At 43.0% G+C, this 22,256-nt stretch overlaps 1 protein-coding gene across 5 annotated transcripts; it reads left to right on the top strand.

Annotated features, from left to right (window-relative positions):
• The first annotated feature begins 40 nt into the window (after positions 1 to 40).
• LOC124028302 (transmembrane and coiled-coil domains protein 1-like) lies at positions 41 to 22,176 on the top strand. Of its 5 annotated transcripts, none has more exons than XM_046340427.1 (8): positions 41 to 239; positions 10,074 to 10,148; positions 12,631 to 12,674; positions 14,033 to 14,793; positions 18,407 to 18,832; positions 19,900 to 20,348; positions 20,641 to 20,776; positions 21,108 to 22,176. In XM_046340427.1, the coding sequence occupies exons 4-8, from the start codon at positions 14,218 to 14,220 to the stop codon at positions 21,420 to 21,422; spliced, it is 1,902 nt and encodes a 633-aa protein (XP_046196383.1). In that variant the 5' UTR covers positions 41 to 239; positions 10,074 to 10,148; positions 12,631 to 12,674; positions 14,033 to 14,217; the 3' UTR covers positions 21,423 to 22,176. The 5 variants fall into 5 exon arrangements, with proteins under 5 accessions (XP_046196383.1, XP_046196364.1, XP_046196390.1 ...); XM_046340408.1 differs by having other exon boundaries at positions 12,596 to 12,674; XM_046340416.1 differs by lacking the exon at positions 41 to 239 and adding an exon at positions 3,109 to 3,173 and having other exon boundaries at positions 12,596 to 12,674.
• Positions 22,177 to 22,256: the final 80 nt, after the last annotated feature.

Here is a 22,256-nt window from a genome sequence, read left to right as displayed (position 1 = left end):
AGAGAGTGCTGTGTCAAGTGAACGCTGTGAAGATCACGAGACAGCCTTGTCAGTGATTAGTTAGGATTTTATTTTTATCTTGTTTTTTCAACTCCATCCAAGTTTGTGGCGGCAATCCACTTTTTGGGGTTGTTGTCCGAAGAAGATTTCTTGAACACGCTCTTTGACGTCATCGTGGCAATGCTGTTCCATCCGGAGAAATGAACTGGCATCATCAGCACAATCCTCTCAGCGCCTATGTAAGTTGAAGCCTGTAAATACACAATATATCATATAGTTTGATTTACGAACTATAGTGTCATTGTGGTGTGAAGAACGTCTATGTTTGTAGTAAATTTCCTAAAGAGGTATTGTTTATGAACTTGTGTTCAACCTGATACTAGCTCGATGTGGTAGCTAGCTAATGTTAGCTGGCTAACGTTACCCCCAACCAACCTGTTCTATCTCGCTAGCATTAGCTAAGCCAGATAGCCTGTAGCTTGTTAGTGTTGCTGTCTGGGTGCAAGCAATTTACGATTACTTTACTGTCTGGGCATGGAATAGCTAGCTAGCTACACGGCTTGCTTGGGTGTGTCATACAGCATTCAAATGTGATCAACCCCTCCGTTATCACATTTCCAGTGAGCAGATGTTACCTTCATTGTCATTAAACTAACGAGTTATCTATTAATCTTGGCAAAGTAATTAGCTAGCTAAGTAATGTTGAAGTTATGTGTAGTGTGAGGGTCTGCCAGGTAAGGAGTAACACGAAAGCCACTCAGCCGGTGGCGCATCGTCGGGATGTGCTGCGGTTTAAATCCACTGTCAAAAACTACAGCGTACACACACACACCAGGTGGGTCAATGTTTTCAGCATGTCTGTGAGATCATTAGCCATACACAACATGCAACAGACAAAAATGAGTTGTGCATTTTTTCATGGTATTTGTCAATTGTCGGGTTTTCATTTTAATTTGGCCTGTACGCAGTAGTACTAGTGGATGTAACATTGGCGATTCAAATCCACACATGCTAACTAACCAGCCAGCTAACGTAAACTCACCCCATTCCGTACAAATGTGCGCAACCGCAACATTCAAACGAGGCTACAAAGAAAACTAATGGGACTATGTTGAAGTCAATCGGTGCCCTTGTTTGGGTGTAGGGCCTGATCAGAGCCTGGAGGTACTGAGGTGCCGTTCCCCCTCACAGCTCCGTAGGCAAGCACCATGGTCATGGAAGCCCGGAGGAGCGGGGTGGAGAACTTGGGAAGGGAACACCAGAGGAGGGGCGTTCTGGATGAGTTGAAGGGTTTAATGGCACAGGCAGCCCAGCAGTGCCCTGCCTGTTTGCGCCGCTTCCTGTGTGAGAAGGGGTACTCTGAGACAACTTGATGTGGTTGGAGCGAGGGTGTTGTTAGCTTCCCTCTGGGAAGGAGACACAGTGGAGAAGGTGTGAACTAGGGTTCTATTCAAGTGTTGATCGACATGGTAATGGCTCTATAGTATTGGAGAAAATTTAAAAAACGATACCCTCGGTTACGTCTGGATGTGTCATGTCCTAACGTTGAGCACTCGTAAAGCAACAATTTCTGTCTTACAATCTCTCTCCACCAGGTGTAGCACTACTCTCATCCTTTAAAAACAAGAAATGGACAGTGACGGGGTAAGGGGGATACCTAGTCATTTTTTTTCATCATTGCACGCAATCATCATTCTCAAAGCCGCTGTTCATTTCTAAGATCACTTTAGCACTGCCCTAAAAACCTGATTCAAATTCGACAAACCTTCAAATAGGTATGTAATGACACATTATATAAACTCTTTATAGTGTTTTATTTACATTTTAGAGGCGATAAGTTGGACAGATCGAGTGGAGAAAAAAAGCAATTTTCCCACATCTCTCAGTCTCACTATCACGCATTAGTTTCGCTTCCAATGAGTCATCGAGCCACGGAGCGGGAGGGGAGGACCCGAGCCGGCCTGGAGGATAGGGGACATAGAGAGTCAAGGGATGCAGAGGGAGGAGAGGAGGGTTGAGGAGGCAGAATCAGGAGATAGGTGGGAGAAGGTTTGAGCGGAGGGGAAGAGATGATAGGATGGAGAGAGCGGGGAGAGAGAGAGGAGATACCATCCGAGTAGGGGCAGTGTGGGAGGTGTTGGCATGAGAGCGAGAGGAAAAGGATACAAGGCAGTGGCCAGAGGGTGAGGTCAAAGAGGGAGAGGAGTGGAAAGGAGGCAGAGAGGAAGAGTCAAAGGTAGACGTGGGGAGGTTAAAGTCGCCCAGAACTGTTTTTAAAAAGGCCTGACGGGGCTCATTGCCTGCTTGAATTATGCCGAAACAGGCAGTGTTTAGGTCATGTAATTGATTCTGTTGGAAAGGGGAGACATTGTACTTTACAATGGTATTGACATTACAGTTGATCTGGAAGTATTACGTTTTGGGGGTGCTAAAATAAGGGCAATTGTACGGACCAAGGCGATGTAAGAGTTTACGTGAGTTTACGTTAGCGGGCTCATTCTGATATTGATGGTGGTTTTGTTTGGCCACTGATAGCTGCACAACTTATTTTCAATGCTTGCCAAAAGATACCGAGCTTACCTTTACGCTGAGTTACACTGGGTTCAGAACGCAATTGTGGTTACTTTAAGACACCATGGAGCCGGTGCGAGATATGGGTCTGAAAACATACCTCAATGCATGGATGGGATATTCCACTACTCCAAATATTACCTTTATCCACCCTGCTCCATCAAAAATATTGAAGTACTGCTTGTTTTCCCAGAAAACTGGTATTTTTGTCATCATGCTAGCTATCAGTAGCCACAGCAGCCATTATGGAATGGCATGTCTGCATGAACAATAAAGGAGCTCAAATCAAATGAAAGTTTTATTGGTTGCATATACAGTTTTGTTTATGTTATTGCAGGTGCAGCAAAATACTTGTTTCTAGATCCAACAGTGCAGTAATATCTAGCAATAATAAAATAAACACATATAATCCAGAATATCAGAAGGAGCAATGTCAGATCCCAGAAAATATAGGTGTGCCTTTCCAAATCATGTCCAATCAATTGAATTTACCACAGGTGGACCCCAATCAAGTTGTAGAAACATCAAGGATAATCAATGGAAACAGGATGCACCTGAGCTCAATTTCGGGTCTCATAACAAAGGGTCTGAATGTAAATAAGGTATTTCTGTTTTTTATTTTGTAAAAAATTTGCTAAAATGTCTAAATATGTTTTCGCTTTGTCATTGTGGGGTATTGTGTGTAGATTGAGAATTTATTTAATTAATCCATTCTAGAATAAAACAGTAAACTAACAATATGTGGAAAAAGTCAAGGGGCCTGATACTTTCCGAAGGCACTGTACATTTTAAAGTTGGTTAAAGAGTATCTAAACATTTATTGTCCAGTGTTCAATGACTATGTATATAGAGCAGCAGTCTCTAAGGTACTGAGCGGAGGCCGGCTAGTGGTGACTGTTTAACAGTCTGATGGCCTGGAGATGAAAGCTGTTTCTCAGTCTCTCGGTCCCAGCTTGGATGCACCTGTACTGTCTCCGCCTTCTAGTCTCATCGTTGTTGGTAATCAGGCCTACCACTGTTGTCGTCAGCAAACGTGATAATTTGAGTTGGAGATGTGCATGGCCATACAGTCATGGGTGAACAGGGAGTACAGGAGCGGGCTGAGCACACCCCTGTGGGCGCCCGTTTTGAGGGTCAGCGTGGGGGAGGTCTTGTTGCCTACCTTCACCATTTGGGGTTGGGAGTTCAGGATCCAGTTGCACGGGGAGGGGTTCATACCCGAGGCCCTGAGCTTAGTGACGAGCTTGGAGGACACTAGGGTGTTGAAGGCTGAGCTGTAGTCGATGAATAGCATTCTTACTAGAGGTCGACCGATTTAATTAGGGCCGACTTCAAGTTTTCATAACACCGATCATGGCCGATTATATTGCACTCCACGAGGAGACTGCGAAGCAGGCTGACTACCTGTTATGCGAGTGCAGCAAGGAGCCAAGGTAAGGTGCTAGCAAGCATTTCAACTCTCCCAACTCGGTTTCAACTCGCCCAACATGCCTACAAAGTATCTAAGTTACCTGTAAACTTGGTCCAAACATTTCAAACAACTTTCCTAATCCAACCTTAGGTATCCTAAAACATAAATAATCAATACAATTTTTAAGACGGTATAAACTGTGTTCAATACTGGACGAAAACAAAAGTGAAGCACGTTCCAGGCCCGAGCGCACCAAAAGACTTGAGTCCCTCTGAGTGACACATGGAAATAACAGGGCTACTTCTTCATTTCTCAAAAGAAAAACATCAACCAATTTCTAAAGACTGTTGATATCTAGTGGAAGCCATAGGAACTGCAAGCAAATTCCTATTAAAAATAGCTTCCCATAGAAAACTAATAGAAAACACATTGACCTCAACAACAACAAAATTCCCTGGATGGATTGTGCTCGGGGTTTCGCCTGCCAAATCAGTTCTGTTATGCTCAGACATTATTCAAACAGTTTTAGAAACTTCAGTGTTTTCTATCCAAATCTACTAATAATATGCAAATCCTAGCTTCTGGGCTTGAGTAGCAGGCACTTTACTTTGAGAACGCTTTTCATCCGGACGTCAAAATACTGCCCCCTAGCCTTCATTTTTTAAAACTACACATGGTTGAGGAAATTACGAGTTTATCTAGCTTGTCCTGCGTTGCATACAATTGATGCGGTGCCTGTTAATTTATAATTGAATCATAGCCTACTTCGCCAAACGTTCGCCAAACGGGTGATTTAACAAGCGCATTTGTGAAAAAAGCAAAATCTTTGCACCAATGTGTACCTAACCATAAACATCAACGCCTTTCTTAAAATCAATACACAAGTATATATTTTTAAACCTGCATATTTAGTTAATATTGCCTGCTAACATGAATTTCTTTCAGTTAGGAAAATTGTGTCAATTCTCTTCAGTGCTGTGCAACAGAGTCGGTATATGCAGCAGTTTGGGCCGCCTGGCTCATTGCAAACTGTGTGAAGACCATTTATTCCTAACAAAGACAGCCAACTTCGCCAAACTGGGGATGATTTTACTAAGCGCATTTACGAAAAAAGCACAATCGTTGCACGAATATACATAACCATGAACATCAATACCTTTATTAAAATCAATACACAGAAGTATATTTTATTAAACCTGCAATATTTAGTTAAGTCCAGGTTAGCAGGCCATATAAAACTAGGGAAATTGTCACTTCTCTTGCGTTCTTTGCACACAGTCAGGGTATATGCAGCAGTTTGGGCCTCCTGGATCGTTGCGAACTAATTTGTCAGAATTTGACATTATGACATAACATTGAAGGTTGTGCAATGTAACAGGAATATTGAGACTTATGGATGCCACCCATTAGATGAAATATGGTACGGTTCCGTATTTCACAGAAAGCATAAACGGATTTGACCATATTAATGACCTACGGCTCGTATTTCTGTGTGTTATTATGTTATCATTAAGTACATGATTTGATAGAGCAGTCTGACTGAGTGATGGTAGGCAGCAGCAGGCTTGTAAGCATTCATTCAAACAGCACTTGTGCGCTTCGCTGTGGTTCAAGCATTGAGCTGTTTATGACTTCAAGCCTATCAACTCTCGAGCTAGTTAGCGGGGTGTGCGCTAATAGCATTTCAATCGGTGACGTCACTCGCTCTGAGACCTTTGAAGTAGTTGTTCCACTTGCTCTGCAAGGGCCGCAGCTTTTGTGGAGCGATGGGTAACGATGCTTCGAGGGTAGCTGTTGTCGATGTGTTCCTGGTTCGAGCCCAGTTAGGGGCGAGTGCCTATAAGAATATCCAATAGTCAAAGGTGTATGAAATACAAATGGTATAGAGAGAAATGGTCCTATACTAACTACAACCTAAAACATATTACCTGGGAATATTGAAGACTCATGTTAAAAGGAACCACCATCTTTCATATGTTCTCATGTTCTGAGCAAGGAACTTAAACGCTAGCTTTTTTACATGGCACATATTGGATTTTTACTTTCTTCTCCAACACTTTGTTTTTGCATTATTTATTTGAGGCTAAATTTATTTTATTGACGTATTAAGTTAAACTAAAATGTTCATTTAGTATTGTTGTAATTGTCATTATTACAAATACATTTTTTTAAAAAGTTTTTAAATTGGCCGATTTGAATCGCTATCGGCTTTTTTTTGGTCCTCCAATAATCTGTATCGGCGTTGAAAAATCATAATCGGTCGACCTCTAATTCTTACATTTCTCTTTTCCAGATGGGATAAGTCAGTGTGCAGTGCAATGGTGATTGCATCATCTGTAGATATGTGAATTGTAGCGGGGTCTAGGGTGTTTGTTTGATGTAGGTGATATGGTCCTCTCAAAGCACTTCATGATAATTGGCTGACACTGCTGTTCCAAAATGGCTGATGTGGCTACTTCTAGAAAAGGGCAGTTTTCTGCTGCCGTGGCTACTGCTAGCTAACAAAAAGGGCAGTTTTCTGGGGAAATGAGCATAATTTAGATCTTCTCTATGGAGCAGTGTGGATAAAGGCACAGTGGCATATCCCATTCCTGCATTGAGGTACGATTTCCAACCCATATCTTGCGTCTGCTCTTCTGTGTCTTAATGTAAGCATTATTGAGTTCTGACCCCAGTGCAGCTCAGTGTACACGAGTAACGGTAGGGTCCGTATGTTCTGGCTGAAACAGAAATGGGATAGGATAAATATGTAGTCAATTTCTTAGCGGGTAGCTTAACATTAGATTGAAGTGTGATTGCAATTAACTTGTGTCTTTTTGGCAAGTAATAAATCCGACTGATGCTTCTGGTTACACAGTCTGTGGTTAACGACATGCTCTGGAACTTTGGTGACTTAAGTGTTTTTTTTTTTTAAACCTTCAGTTTTGGGCTGGATATATCAATGTGTAGTTTATGCACACATAAAATTGCTATCTTAACCAAGAAATCCCTAGTTTAAAAGTGACTGTTTCCTGGAAGCTGTGCAGCTCCATATCCCCTACATTTTCCCCCACATGGGCCAGCCCCCTAGCAATTTGAGTTCAATCAATGAGGTTCAGCCCCTTGCCATTTGAGTAACATCTAATAAGAGGCACATCATGCACACACAGCAGAGCAAGAGAGGGCAATGACGTGGTGCACACATTTGCACAAATGTGATGTATTATGCAATTTTCAGGGAACCACTTTTGGCTCGTGAGCACTACTTTCAAAACTCCTGGCTAAAAAGCATAGGCTACAAAAGTACCATCCCCACAAGCCAGAATGTTGAATCAAATTCCATTTGAACTTACTGTACCTGTTGTCTGTGTGGTATTAAACCAACTTTCCCAAACACTGGTACCAATGAGATTTGGCACATGCGCAAAACCATGTAAACACCAGGTATGCATGCATTGCGTGCATGTACTTCCGTCTTGTATTACGCACAAGATAGAAGTAAATGCACTGTGTATGCTTCAGGAAAAGAGCAACATAGAGACCTCATTTTGAAGTCCGTTTAATAATATGCCCTGTGGATATTTTGTCTCAAATTTCAACCCACAAGGACAATCGGGTAGTGTGAATGAATGAAATTATATTTTTGTCAAATTGCTAATTGGCAACCCTTCCCTCACGGGATTAATTGACACACATTACAAATGAGTAAGTTCAAATATAATTATATTAAACATTTGCAACATACCGAATGTATAGGTTTTCGTTAATACAAAGGTATGTGACTCTGTCTAGAGGTAGACCAAATAATCGGAATGGCCGATTTTAAAAAAAATTAGGGCCGATTTCAAGTTTTCATAACAATCTGCATTTTTGGACACCGATTATAGCCGATTACATTGCACTCCACGAGGACACTGCGTGGCAGGCTGACTACCTTTTACACGGGTGCAGCAAGAGCCAAGGTAAGTTGCTAGCTAGCATTAAACTTATATTCTAAAAAAAAAAACAATCTGAACATAATCACTAGTTAACTACACATGGTTGAGGAAGTTACTAGTTTATCTAGCTTGTCCTGCGTTGCATATAATCGATGCGGTACCCGCTAATTTATCATCAAATCACAGCCTACTTCGGCAAACGGGTGATGATTTAACAAGATCATTCATGAAAAAAGCACTGTCGTTGCACCAATGTGTACCTAAGCATAAACATCACCACCTTTAAAAAAAATCAACACACAAGTATGTATTTTTAAACCTGCATATTTAGTTAATATTGCCTGCTAACATTAATTTCTTTCAGTTAGGGAAATTGTGTGTTCTCTTGCGTGCTGTGCAAGCAAAGTCAGGGTATATGCAGCAGTTTGGGCTGCCTGGCTCCTAGCGAACTATGTGAAGACCATTTCATCCTAACAAAGACCGTAATTCATTTGCTGGAATTGTACATAATTATGACATAACGTTGAAGGTTGTGCAATGTATAACAGCAATATTTAGACTTAGGGATGCCATCTGTTAGATAAAATATGGAACGGTTCCGTATTTCACTGAAAGAATAAACGTTTTGTTTTCAAAATAATAGTTTCTGGAGTTGACCATATTAATGACCTAAGGCTCGTATTTCTGTGTGTTATATTATAATTAAGTCTATGATTTGATATTTGATAGAGCAGTCTGACTGAGCGGTGTTAGGCAGCAGCAGGCTCGTAAGCATTCATTCAAACAGCACTTTCCTGCATTTGCCAGCAGCTCTTTGATGTGCTTCAAGCATTGCGCTGTTTATGACTTCAAGCCTATCAACTCCCGAGATTAGGCTGGCAATAGTATAGTGCCTATAAGAATATCCAACAGTCAAAGGTATATGAAATACTAATAATAATATATAGAGAGAGAGTCCTATAATAACTTCAACCTAAAACTTCTTACCTGGGAATATTGAAGACTCATTTTAAAAGGAACCACCAGCTTTCATATGTTCTCATGTTCTGAGCAAGGAACTTAAACGTTAGGTGTTTTTACATGGCACATATTGCACTTTTACTTTCTTCTCCAACACTTTGTTTTTGCATTAAATAAACCAAGCTGAACATGTTTCATTATTTATTTGAGACTAAATCGATTTTATTGATGTATTAAGTTAAAATAAGTGTCTATTCAGTATTTTTGTCATTTATATATACATGTATGTCTGATTAACGTTTATCAGATTAATTGAGCTAACAGCTCTGTTTAGCTCAAAGTCAACTGCCTCCTATTGTAAAAACAAACGCACCACACACATCCATTTTGGAAAATCTATCAGTCACATCACTCTAACTAACGTTAGCTAGTTACACAACAATTCCTCCCCGGGCGCGGCAGCTCCCTGCATCTCCCGAAACCAGTGTATGTGTGTCTTTCACAGGGGTTGGGTTAAAAGCGGAAGTCACATTTCGTTTACCTTATGCGCAATTGACCAATAAAGTGATCTTGATTAGCTAAGAAATATCACGCTCCCAGACATACAGTGCCTTTAGAAAGTATTCACATACCTTGACTTATTCCACATTTGTTGTTACAGCCTGATGTTTAAAAATGGATTCAATTTATATTTTGTGTCACTGGCCTACACACAATACCCCATAATGTCAAAGTGGAATTGTTTTTCAAAATGTGTACACTTTAATTACAAATCAAAAGCTGAAATGTCTTTAATCAATAAGTATTGAGTATGAATACTTTCAGAAGGCTCTGTTAGCTACTCAGAGGAGACAGTTGGCAATAGTTTGCCTGTCCCAGGGCAGAGTTTGCACCTGTTTGGTCCTAGTTTTCATGACAGCTCACTGGATTAGCCAGAATGATATACAGTGCAATAGCTTATTGAATCTGGAGCGCATACTGTATTGAGTCTTGATAAACCACACATTAAATGAGCGAATCGCATGTATTTGAGTTGAGTCTGAAAGTACAGTGTTGAACTGCGGTGAGTTTGTCAAAAGCATAAAGATCACATTTACCAGTCAGCTCATCTAAAGTCAATGGACAAACCATGGTCTTAATGGTAAATGTTTATCTTTATACCCCTGGTGATTTTGGAAACCTGCCCTGACATTTCTCCACTCTTTCCATTGCAGCATGTGATATTCCTCAACATCACTGGATACCGTTGACTGAAGAGGAAAGGACATCAGAATGAAGAATAGCTTATGGTAGATGAACAGTGGAAAAAAATAGATCAGAAGATCAATGATCAGCAGGCTGACACAGCACATTGAAGGGGAATGGAAACACTTTTCAGGACATATAGCAATGCAACAAGTTGTATTCAATCCACTAACACTAAACAGGTGTAAAGCCTAGTGTTTCCCTTCCCCTTTAAAGCTGGAAACATTAATGGTGAAACTGCCATGTCCTTTTGGGATATTACAACAACAAAGAAGTTACTGCAAAAAGCAAACTCTGTTTTTTACCCTCTGACGACATTGCATACGCGATAGAACAGCAGAATATGTACTGTGTTGCTCGAAGCATCTCGCCTCCATTAGGTCCACAAAATAATAAGAGGTGCTGGGGCGGACAAGGGCGCTTTCCCCCCTATTGCGGATTCAATCTTTAAGATGTTGTCATCTTGCTGTAGATGCCGTGTGAAAGTAGACTGTTACAGTGAATAGACACAAGTACAGATGTGGTAGATACATTTGCATGCAGCATCTTATCTATGTAGGCACAGGCAGTATAGACTGTAGACATACGCACACTGGTGTGACCTTGGAAGTCTGAATGCTCGAGGCAGCGGGGGAGAGTGATAAGCGAGTGTTGGCCAACCCTCTTAAGTCAGAAAATGTAGCCGGCTAGAGGAGGAAGAGAGACTGGGTGTCATGGTGTATAATAGTGTCATGGTGTGTGTGTGTCACTGTGAATGCTTGCTACTATGCTCATCTATGTACTTAGCTGTGGATGCATGTTGGACTGCATCTGTGGTGGTAGGTAAGTCTGATATTATAGCATTAGGCCTTGTGTTCCATTAGCCTTTCTGCTTGTGGCACAGGTGTTTTATCTATAGTGTTTTTGGATATGTTGGATGTACCTGCTTTTTGACAGTGACACACAATATCTGTGCTGAGCCACTCCTATGTTTGTCTGCTTAATAATTTATGAACAACACCGTTAGACTCACTTATCACTCTGTATTACCTTCAGGACACAATGGAACATGCACGTCTCTGTGTGTGTGGAACATGCACGTCTCTGTGTGTGTGGAACATGCACGTCTCTGTGTGTGTGGAACATGCACGTCTCTGTGTGTGTGGAACATGCACGTCTCTGTGTGTGTGGAACATGCACGTCTCTGTGTGTGTGGAACATGCACGTCTCTGTGTGTGTGGAACATGCACGTCTCTGTGTGTGTGGAACATGCACGTCTCTGTGTGTGTGGAACATGCACGTCTCTGTGTGTGTGGAACATGCACGTCTCTGTGTGTGTGCTCAACTGTTGGCCACAGCGTCCCATCATTGAAATCGGGCCTGCACATAGCCTATAGATGGCCATACCTTTCAGTCTGGATTGCAATAAGTCGAACGTGGGGTGAAATGAGGAGGAGGGGAATGGGCAAACACATTAGGGGACTTTCAGTGACAGACGAGGAGGATGCTGATATGACTGTTGTTGACACTTTGTTTCAGGTCAGTTGTTAGTTAGAGCAAGGGTTTGAATAGTTTCTCTCTGTGGGTGAGATTAGCCATAGTGGTACACCAGTGTTGGGTTAATGCTACAGGGTTATAGTTATGAGGAAGGGACTTTGCTTCATTTGAGAATCTCCTATCCATTTGTGATACTTTCCCTCCATGCTAGTAGTGTTTTCTCTATGCTGTTCCTGCATAGCACAACCTCCTAATGTGAGGGAAATACAGGTGATGTATCATAATTTCAGAGTGAGTAGGGGCGGTAGGGGGGCTTGTGTGGGTAGGGGGTTGTCAGTGGTGCCAGTAAACTGGTGGTGATTGAATTTTTCACCTTTCTTAGTTTTGTGCTGATTAGGCAAATGCTGCCGCACAGGCCAGTAATTGGTGGTGTTGAGAGGCACTGATGGGCACTGTGTGTACGTGCCAAACAGCAGCCTAATTTCCTATATAGTGCACTACTTTTGACCAGAGCCCAAATGCTGGAAAAGGTAGTGCACTATTGTACGGAATAGGGTGTCTTTTGGGATGCTGCCAGTGACTCTAAGCAACAGGCTCTTAGCTCACTACATGAAAGACACTATTAGGTTATTGACATTGTCTGCTAGTCAGTGTCTCTCAAGCTTTGTGTCCTTAATTTACTTACGTTATTTACAGTACCACTCATGATGCATCAATGTATCAGAGACCTCTACTGCTCTGCTCTCTGAGTAATCTGGATGGAGTCATCACTGTTAGGTGTTCCACACATCTTCATGTCATAGTTTCACATTTAGTGTGCACTGGGCAGTGATAAGGACTGCTCCTCCTTCTAGAATACATTTTTAGAAGTAACTGAATAGCCTCAGTGTGTGTTTGTGCACATACAGGTCTCTTTGATTCTGTGCAGTTTATACATGGCTGATTGAGTGTGAGTCGGTGTGCTGCCATACCAGCATAATTTATTTGAATCTCTTCATTTGTTCCAATTTGATAGTGATTTTCCTCTCATGTTGACCACCTCCTCCGCAGCAGCCAACCCTGAGCTGTGAGTCAGAAGAGAAGCTGGACGGATGGTAAGCTTTTTTTCTCGCTCCATTTCTCCTCAATTTCTTGCCAACTGTTTCTCCTTTTCCCTCTTGCTTTCATCCTCTATCTCTCTCCCTCCCTTTATGTCCCTCTCTCTTTCAATCTTTCTATGCTGTTGATAAGTGAAAGATAGTCTTTATATAATGTGCTCTCCATGAACTCTCAGACGCTGTAGATTAGCCATAGGCGGCCCCGCTAACAACTCCATGTTTGATTCTGAGGCCAAAGTTCTCTACAGGGAGAACATGGTGCAACACTGGGTGCCTCTGGCAGATAAGACCACCTGATAAAACTATATTAATTCATATTTTAGTGCTCACTCACCATCCTTTTCATATTATTTAGCTACAATAATTTGAAATCCTAAAATGATATATGGTTTCTTTCACCCATTTGGTAAAGAAATGGTTTCTGAAATGCTGTGTCTTGTATTAGACGACAATGTAAAAGGACAGTCTGAGTGTCACTTAGGCGTACTATCTGAGTGTCACTTAGGCGTACTATCTGAGTGTCACTTAGGCGTACTGTCTGAGTGTCACTTAGGCGTACTGTCTGAGTGTCACTTAGGCGTACTGTCTGAGTGTCACTTAGGCGTACTGTCTGAGTGTCACTTAGGCGTACTGTCTGAGTGTCACTTAGGCGTACTGTCTGAGTGTCACTTAGGCGTACTGTCTGAGTGTCACTTAGGCCTACTGTCTGAGTGTCACTTAGGCGTACTGTCTGAGTGTCACTTAGGCGTACTGTCTGAGTGTCACTTAGGCCTACTGTCTGAGTGTCACTTAGGCCTACTGTCTGAGTGTCACTTAGGCCTACTGTCTGAGTGAATAATTAAGGCAATGTTTGTTTGGCTCTGCCTGACCAGGGAACCACAAAGATTAGGCTAGTTAACCCAGGTCCTGTGACACACTTCCATCCTCTAAAAGTGAATTTGCAATTTGATATGGTCACTGTGGCACTTTAGTGTATCTATGGAAACTACAATGAACCCCATTTCAGAAATGTAATTTAAAAAAATATATTTCTTTATAAAAAAAAAATGTTTAGCATGACACCCATGTAGATTAGGTTTGTGCAGTAGATTTATTTTGTAAGTGGGTTTAGACATATCAGACATTATTTTGCTTATATGGATTTCTCTGAGAACATTTACTATTAATTGCCATTAAGAATATTTGGACATAATGAAAAAAAAACATTTTGACTCCACTAATAACTCAAGTCTCAAAGCCGACCCTAGTACGACTGTATGCTCCTTTGTGTAATCAGTTTTAATTCTGCTAGTTTTTTTGTTCCGTCCACTCACTGCTGCATGTCATAATCCATTTTATTTTCCTTCTTTTGTTAGACGAGCATGACTTTGAGCCAATCCGCAGATGCATGCATGTGCACAGGGCCCAGTGCCATCCCCCCTGCTTCCCAGCTTTGAAGCTGCCTCTGAGAGGGGGTGTGGTGTCGGGACGTAGCTAGACCCTCGCACCCCCAGTGTTGGCCCTGTGACCCTGTGGCTGAGTGTCAGCCTGGCGCCCCCTGATGGATCAGGCTAGCAGTGAGCAGAGTCCCGAGGAGCCGGAGGTGGGCCGAAGGGCGTCTGAGTCAGAGCACGGCCTGTCCAAAATCACCCACAATGCACTGGAAAACATGGGCGCGCTGGGACACGGCCTGAAGCAGCTCTTCCAGCCGCAGCGCCGCCGCTCGTCCGTCTCCCCGCACGACGCCGCCACCTCCTTCTCTATGGGTGGGCCCGCCCCTGAGCCCCCAGACGGTGGGGGTACAGAGGTTGGGGACTCTCCCGGTCCGGACTCTGACCCCCACGCTACTTCCTCCGCTCCCCCTGCAGCTCTGAGCCGCGTTCTGCAGCAGATCAGAAGCGCGCCCCCGATGATAAAGCGAGGAACCAGCCTGCAGAGCCGCCGCAGCAAGACTGGGGGGACTGGGGACCCCCCCCAGAAAGGCAGCCCCCAGATCCACCGGAGGAGTACCCAAGAGGTGATGCTGCTGCAGGATGGCCGCCCGCGCTCCTCCTCCACCACGGACACGCTCACCAGCCCCACCCTGGCTGACATGCTGCTCACATCCGGGTACCACTCCACTGAGGAGCCTGACCAGGTGAGTTTAACCCCAACCGACATGCTACTCACACCCGGGTACCACTCCACTGAGTAGACTGACTGTATGATTAAACTAGGGGACCTACTCACTGGGACAGACAAGCCACTGCAAAGCTTTTTGTCCTACACTAGTTCAAAAGTTTGGGGTCACTAGAAGGCCAGCATCCCGGAGTCGCCTCTTCACTGTTGACGTTGAGACTGGTGTTTTGCGGGTACTATTTAATAAAGCTGCCAGTTGAGGACTTGTGAGGCATCTGTTTCTCTAACTAGACACTAATGTACTTGTCCTCTTGCTCAGTTATACACCAGGGCTTCACACTCTTTCTATTCTGGTTAGAGACAGTTTCCGCTGTTCTGTGAAGGGAGTAGTACACAGCGTTGTACGAGATATTCAGTTTCTTGGCAATTTCTCGCATGGAATAGTCTTCATTTCTCAGAACAAGAATTGACTGTGTTTCAGAAGAAAGTTATTTGTTTCTGGCCATTTTGAGCCTGTAATTGAACCCACACATGCTGATGCTCCAGATATTCAACTAGTCTAAAGAAGGCCAGTTTCATTACTTTAATCAGAACAACAGTTTTCAGCTGTGCTAATAACATCAATGCAAAAGGGTTTTCTAATGATCAATTAGAAACTTTGATTAGCTAACACTATGCCATTGGAACACAGGAGTGATGGTTGCTGATAATGGGCCTCTGTACGACTGTGATATTCCATAAAAAATCAGCCGTTTCCAGCTACAATAGGTCATGCAGAATGTCTACATAGTATTTCTGATCAATTTGATATTTTAAATGGACAAAAGAAATTGCTTTTCTTTCAAAAACAAGGACATTTCTAAGTGACCCCGAACTTTTGAACGGTAGTGTAAATTTAAGAAGCTGCTACTACTAGAGAAACAGAAGATTCATGACTTCTTGTGCTGTTAGATTAAATTGGTCAGATTTCAGCCAACTGGTTTGCCGTCCTCTGGATGTTCTTTGATGAAGGAGTGAAAGGAGCTGTCAGTGCTGATAGGTCAGAGAGAGAAATATTGTGTGTGTGCGTAGGTGACTATGTGCTCTAAGCTTTTCTATATTTAGCTGTGGCCTGTGGCTGCCTCCAAGTGTACTTCAGGTCAGCCAGAGAACGCTTGCCTTGCAGGCCAAAACGAGCTCAAACTTTACATCATTGACACTGTTCCATAGCCCCCAAGATCTAAAATGTTCCTCACTGGAATTTCTCACATCCATTGAAATGTGTAGTACACTGATTGAATACTGACTTGTAGCAGGTAAATGATCAAATCCTTTACATTGTTAAAATTGAGCGTTGAACTCCTAGACAACTAGTAAAGCTGGCGCCTCATTGTGTCTGAGGTATACCAATCAAGCACAGTGCATATCCTTGGCAGTTATCTCACAATGCTTGATGACACCACCAAGCCTTTTGAGAAGTACTGTATGAATCTGACTGTTAGATGGATAAGGCTAAGCTGTCTGTTGCACCAACAGACAGTGATCACCCTGTGTGTACTGCAATGAACTGTCCTTACAAGAGCACCTATCGGACTAGGGTCTAACTAGCACCGAGAAACATGGCTGTGGTTGAGGGACTCAGTTGACAGTCTGTCATTCTTAGAAAGAGCAACAACTGTCCTGTCCACTGCCTCTTTTACACAAGCTGTCTGAGCTGACAGTGATGGAAAGGGGGACGTACCCGCAACCCCACTGTGGTGGCCTACGTCTTTCCCAACTCCCAAGAACAGTACAGAATCCCTCTCTGCACAAAGTTAATTCTCTTCTGACCTCTTAACACTTCCGTTCCAGAATCTGTTTATAGCAAATTGATTTGAGAACATAGTGCCCTCAGAAAGTATTCACACCCCTTTACTTTTTCTACATTTTGTTACAGCTTGCATTTAAAAATGATTACATTTAAATGTGTCACTGATCTACACACAATACCCCATAATGTCAAAGTGGAATTTTGTTTGTATAACATTTTAGAAATGAATAAAAAATGTAAAGTTGAAATGTCTTGTCAACAAGTATTCAAACCCTTTATGCCAAGCCTAAATAAGTTTAGGAATACAATGTACAATACAATGTGCTTACAAGTCACATAAGTTGCATGGACTCGTTCAGTGTTCAATAAAAGTGGTTAACATTATTGTTTTCATAACAACCGCATCGGTGTACCCTATACATACAATTATCTTAATAGATTAGTGAATTTCAAGCACAGATTCAACCACAAACACCAGGTTTTTCAATGCCTCACTAAAAATGTCAATGAAGATGTGTTAAAAAAACAAACAGATGCTGAATATCCCTTTGAGCATGGTGAAGTTATTAATTAGGCTTTGGGTGGTGTTACTACAAAAAATATAGAGTCCTTCCTAACTCGGTTGCCGGAGAGGAAGGGAACTGCTCAGGGATTTCACCATGAGGCCAATTGTGATTTTAAAACAGAGTTTTTAATGGTTGTGATTTGAGGATGGATCAACAGCATTGTAGTTACTCCACAATACTAACCTAAATGACAGTGTGAAAAGGAAGCCAAAACAAGCATCCTGTTTGCAACAAAGCACTTAAGTAATATTGCAAAAGATGTGGCAAAGAAATGAACTTTTTGTCATGAGTACAAAGCGTTATGTTTGGGGAAAACACATCACTGAGTACCACTCGTCATATTTTCAAGCCTTGTGGTGGCTGCATCATGTTATTGGTATGCTTGTTATCGGTAAGAACTAGGGAGTTATTTAGGATATAAATAAACGGAATACAGCTATAAGCACAGGCAAAATTCTAGAAACCTTGTTCAGTCTGCTTTCCAACAGACACAATTCACCTTTCAGCAGGACAATAACCAAATCTACACTGGAGTTGCTTACCAAGACATTAAATGTTCCTGAATAGCCTAGTTACAGTTTTGACATAAATTATCTTGAAAATCTATAACAAGACTTTAAAATGGCTGTCTAGCAACAATCAATTTGAGAGCTTAAATAATAAAAAAAAAATCATAATTGGCAAATATTGTACAATCCAGGTGTGTAAAGCTCTTAGATTTACCCGGCTCTTAAAGACTCTCAGCTGTAATCTCCGCCAAAGGTGCTTCTACAAAAAATGAATTAATTATGTTTTCACATTGTAATAATGGGGTATTGTGTGTAGACATGTGAGACATTTGTTTTTATTTAATACATTTTGAATGTAGGCTGTAACACAACAAAATGTGGAATAAGTTGTCGGTGTGTGAATACTTTAAGGCACTAACATTTTATTTTTCTGGTTGAGCCTTACGCTTCTTCAGAGCTATGTATGAGGTGGCACACACAGTCTTTATGGCATTCCTGTCTGATGGATTACTGCTCAGATTATACACATGGATTCCTCTGCGTTAATATATGAAAGGTATGGCCCAGCTGTTTTACACATTATAGGAAACCAGTCTGAGTATAATGGTAGGTAACAGGTAACCTTATGATATAATAGGCCTTCCCCTTCCAGTTCAATTGAGTTATTTTTTACATTCTCCCTCAATCTCACACGTCAGTATCTGATCTCTTATTTCCATTTTCCCTTTATCTTCTCTTCCTCATTACACTCTCCCTTTCCTTGGTCAGCTGGATCGTCTGGACGGCTCTGGCCCGGCCATATCGCCCAACGCTATTTCCTATGGAGCTGACAGCTACGGGCTGGACTCGGTGGACAGCACCCCAGACCCCCAGCGCACAAAACAGGCCATCGCCCAGCTGCAGCAGAAGATACTCAAGCTCACAGAGCAAATCAAACTCGAGCAGAGGGCCAGAGACGACAATGTGGCAGAGTACCTGAAGCTAGCTAACAACGCAGACAAGCAGCAGAGTGCCCGCATTAAACAGGTGTTTGAGAAGAAGAACCAGAAATCAGCCCAGACCATCCAGCAGCTGCAGAGGAAGTTGGAGCGCTATCAGCGCAAGCTGAAAGAGGTGGAGCACAACGGGATCCCCCGTCAGCCCAAAGACGTGCTCCGAGACATGCACCAAGGCCTCAAGGACGTGGGCGCCAAGGTCAGGGCTGTTATGAACATTTTTAATCACATTTACTTTCCCTGTGAGCTGTTTTGTTAGTCATCTCATGTATTTTTCACCACTGTCATACTAATTCCTGCCAGTGTAGTGCGCCACTGCATCTGCTAATGTGAGTAGTACCACCACAAATGTACAATTTGTCTGGTCTTAGCCACCTGTCCTTGACTTCTTTGCAGAGTGGCTAGCAGTACACAGCTTCTAACAGAGTCCTATAGAACACATGTAGAATATGTATCTCTCAGACCTGGGTTCAAAATTACTATTTTAAATCATTTATAATACTTTAGCTGGGCTTGATTGGCACAATGGAACCATTAGAATAGTTGCAAAACATCATACCTGGCTTATCTGGCACTCCAGGCAGACTAAAGGAATAGCTAAAAATATCTGAACCCAGATCTAGTATATCTATGTCACTGTCCATTAAGTAAGGGATAAACACAGACATTCTGTAGATTATCTTGGAAATAATGGATGACTGCAGAGTAAATTTTTCCAATGCATATTTACCGGTAGAAATGACTTTTTTTTTGTTTATTTACTTGTCTTTTAAATGCTAGGGACTCGACCCAGTTGTTCATTCTATATGGTCTGTTGCCATGCTCGCTGGCTAACACAGGCATGACCTCTGCAGCCAGAATAACAAGAAAGTAGCTGCATTTGCATTTATTTAAGCTGTTTTCTATCAACATCCATTAAGATAACAATGAGCTGATGGTGCTAGATTTTGCCTGGCATAGATAGAAATGTTAATTTCTGGCATATATTCAAATTAAAAAATACCTGATGCTGAAAACAGATGGTAAAACTAGAAACATGGGAGGATTGGACAGCATAGTGCCACTTGCGTAAGGACTAGAGAAATTCATCATTGCAAGGTGTCCTGATTTTATATTTTCAAACGGACCTGTTATCTGGTTTTAATGTCCATTTTAGAGCCCTTCTAGCCAATCACGAACAAGTATTCAACAATGCTGTGGTCACAATCTCCTTCAATTCACACTTTAGTCCCACCCCAGTTAGTATCTATCTGTCCTTCCCTACAGGTGACCGGTGGCCTCTCCAGCTTCTCCCACGCCACTCACTCTGCAGCTGGGGCCGTGGTGTCCAAACCCCGAGAGATCGCCTCCCTCATCCGCAACAAGTTTGGCAGCGCCGACAACATTTCGTCCCTGAGGGACTCCCTCGACGAACCCCAGGAGGATGGTCACGGTCTGGGGGGGGCTTCCAGCCCAAAGTACGGCAGTGAGGATGACTGCTCTAGTGCCAGCTCCGGCTCGGCAGGGGTCAACAGCGTCCCTGGGGGCCCGCCCAGCTCTAAGGGTCTTAACACCCTGGACCCCGGCCAGTCATTGGGCTTGGACACCCTGCTCCACGAGGTTCAGGACCTCCGGGACAACCAGGGTCGGCTGGATGAGTCGTTCAACAGCCTGAAGAGTCACTACCAGAGAGACTACACCATGATCATACAGGCCCTGCAGGAGGAGAGATACAGGTAACCAGTCACTGCCACACACAACCTCTCAGGTACTATATACACTTTACTGAGTCCTCATTTACAAAGGACACGGACTGTCACTAATACTTATGTGATAACCTGAAATCTGCATGTATTTACCACCCCTCCCTGAACTCAGCACTTGCTCATAATTGCAAATCGGTCTTGTTATTAAACACTTTTTACGTTCAAAAGAATGTATTATTCTCACTCGGCAACAGAAAACATCTCCTCCACCTTTATGAAAGGAAGCGTTTGTGATCGGTACCTGACCTCTGTGTGTCTCTAGGTGTGAGCGTCTGGAGGAGCAGCTCAACGACTTAACAGAGCTCCACCAAAATGAGATCCTCAACCTGAAGCAGGAGCTGGCCAGCATGGAGGAGAAGATCGCCTATCAGTCCTATGAGAGAGCGAGAGACATTCAGGTTGGTTGTTTCTCCAGTACTTGAAAGAAGGATTATGGAATGATTATATTTGACTTCGCTCCAAAGGGCCTCAACAGTGCGTCTCCAGTGAACCCAAGGCGTATTCTTAGTCTGGGACATTTTTTGTATTATTATCATGCTACATGGTACAGTAGTTGTCTAGTTGTTTGTGCTGAATTGTGAAAGTATTTCACATGGTGATCCATGGTCTTCTCAATGACCCCCCCCCCCCGGTATGTGGTACTGTAGTTATGTCTAGCCATGTTTGTGACAAAGTGTGTTGTTGAACCATGGCCGTCTGATAACCCTGTCTCTCCCCTCCCCCCTGTAGGAGGCGTTGGAGGCATGCCAGACACGGATCTCCAAGATGGAGCTGCAGCAGCAGCAGCAGCAGGTGGTCCAGCTGGAAGGCCTGGAGAACGCCACGGCCCGCACCTTGCTGGGCAAGCTCATCAACGTGCTGCTAGCCGTCATGGCCGTGCTCCTGGTGTTCGTATCCACTGTGGCCAACTGCGTGGTGCCCTTGATGAAGACGCGTAGCCGCACCTTCTCAACGCTGCTCCTTGTTGTCCTCCTCGCCTTCCTCTGGAGGAACTGGGAGGTCATCTCCCAGTACTTGGACCGCTTCCTGTTGTCCCCGAGTTGATCTGCAGGGGGGCCTCAATGAACGACAACAGAGGTGCGGGGCTCTCATAACAATCAGGGATGGCGACGCAGGGCCTGGCGGGACTAACTAACCCATGCATTGCCTCTGATGCAACTGTAGTGGTGCCAGGCCAGCCCAGTGGGTGGGGCTTAATGGAAAGGAGGAGGAGCCAAGATACCTTTCTCTCTCCAAGGAGTGAATTTGTTTACAGGTGGAAGATGTTTATTGCATTAGAATTGATTCAAGTGGTATTGAATTTGTTTCTTGATATTGCTATCATTAATGCAGATGATTGAGGGCTTTCTCGTGGCTGGATTTGGATAATGAACAGCTGGCATTTTGCTGATCCACATGGCTAGTGTTGTCTTTTGCTATTCCTTTTCTCTTTCTAAGCCTAAAATCTCTCCCTTTTTCTTACTCTGATGTCTCTCTTCTCAATCACCCCAGTCTACTTGTCTTTCTGGGAGGATTGATAGACTAACTACAGTACACTGTTGTGGACTAAATCTATCTGCATCAAGCAATTGATGGGTTCTTGAGCAGTGTTTTTTATATGGACAAGCTGAACGCAATGATGGGCCTGATTGGATAAGGACGCTGAGTTGGAATATGCTCAGCCCTGTTGGTCCTGTCCCCTGCAGAGATGAACATACTTGAAGAGCTGTAAAAATGCTCAGACTGTGCTTCCATATGTTTCTATTAGTGACAAATAAAATGACTTATTTAAAAAAAAAATGAAAGATGGACTGGTCCTTGAGTCAAAACATGACTGGGTGATGTTTGTTTCCTTTCTCAAATCCAGGTTCACAGCACTGTTTTACAGATCTCCTTCCT

This window comes from Oncorhynchus gorbuscha, linkage group LG03 (genome assembly GCF_021184085.1).
Source record: "Oncorhynchus gorbuscha isolate QuinsamMale2020 ecotype Even-year linkage group LG03, OgorEven_v1.0, whole genome shotgun sequence".
Classification (NCBI taxonomy): Eukaryota; Metazoa; Chordata; class Actinopteri; order Salmoniformes; family Salmonidae; genus Oncorhynchus; species Oncorhynchus gorbuscha.
This window is presented reverse-complemented; position numbering and strand designations above follow the sequence as displayed.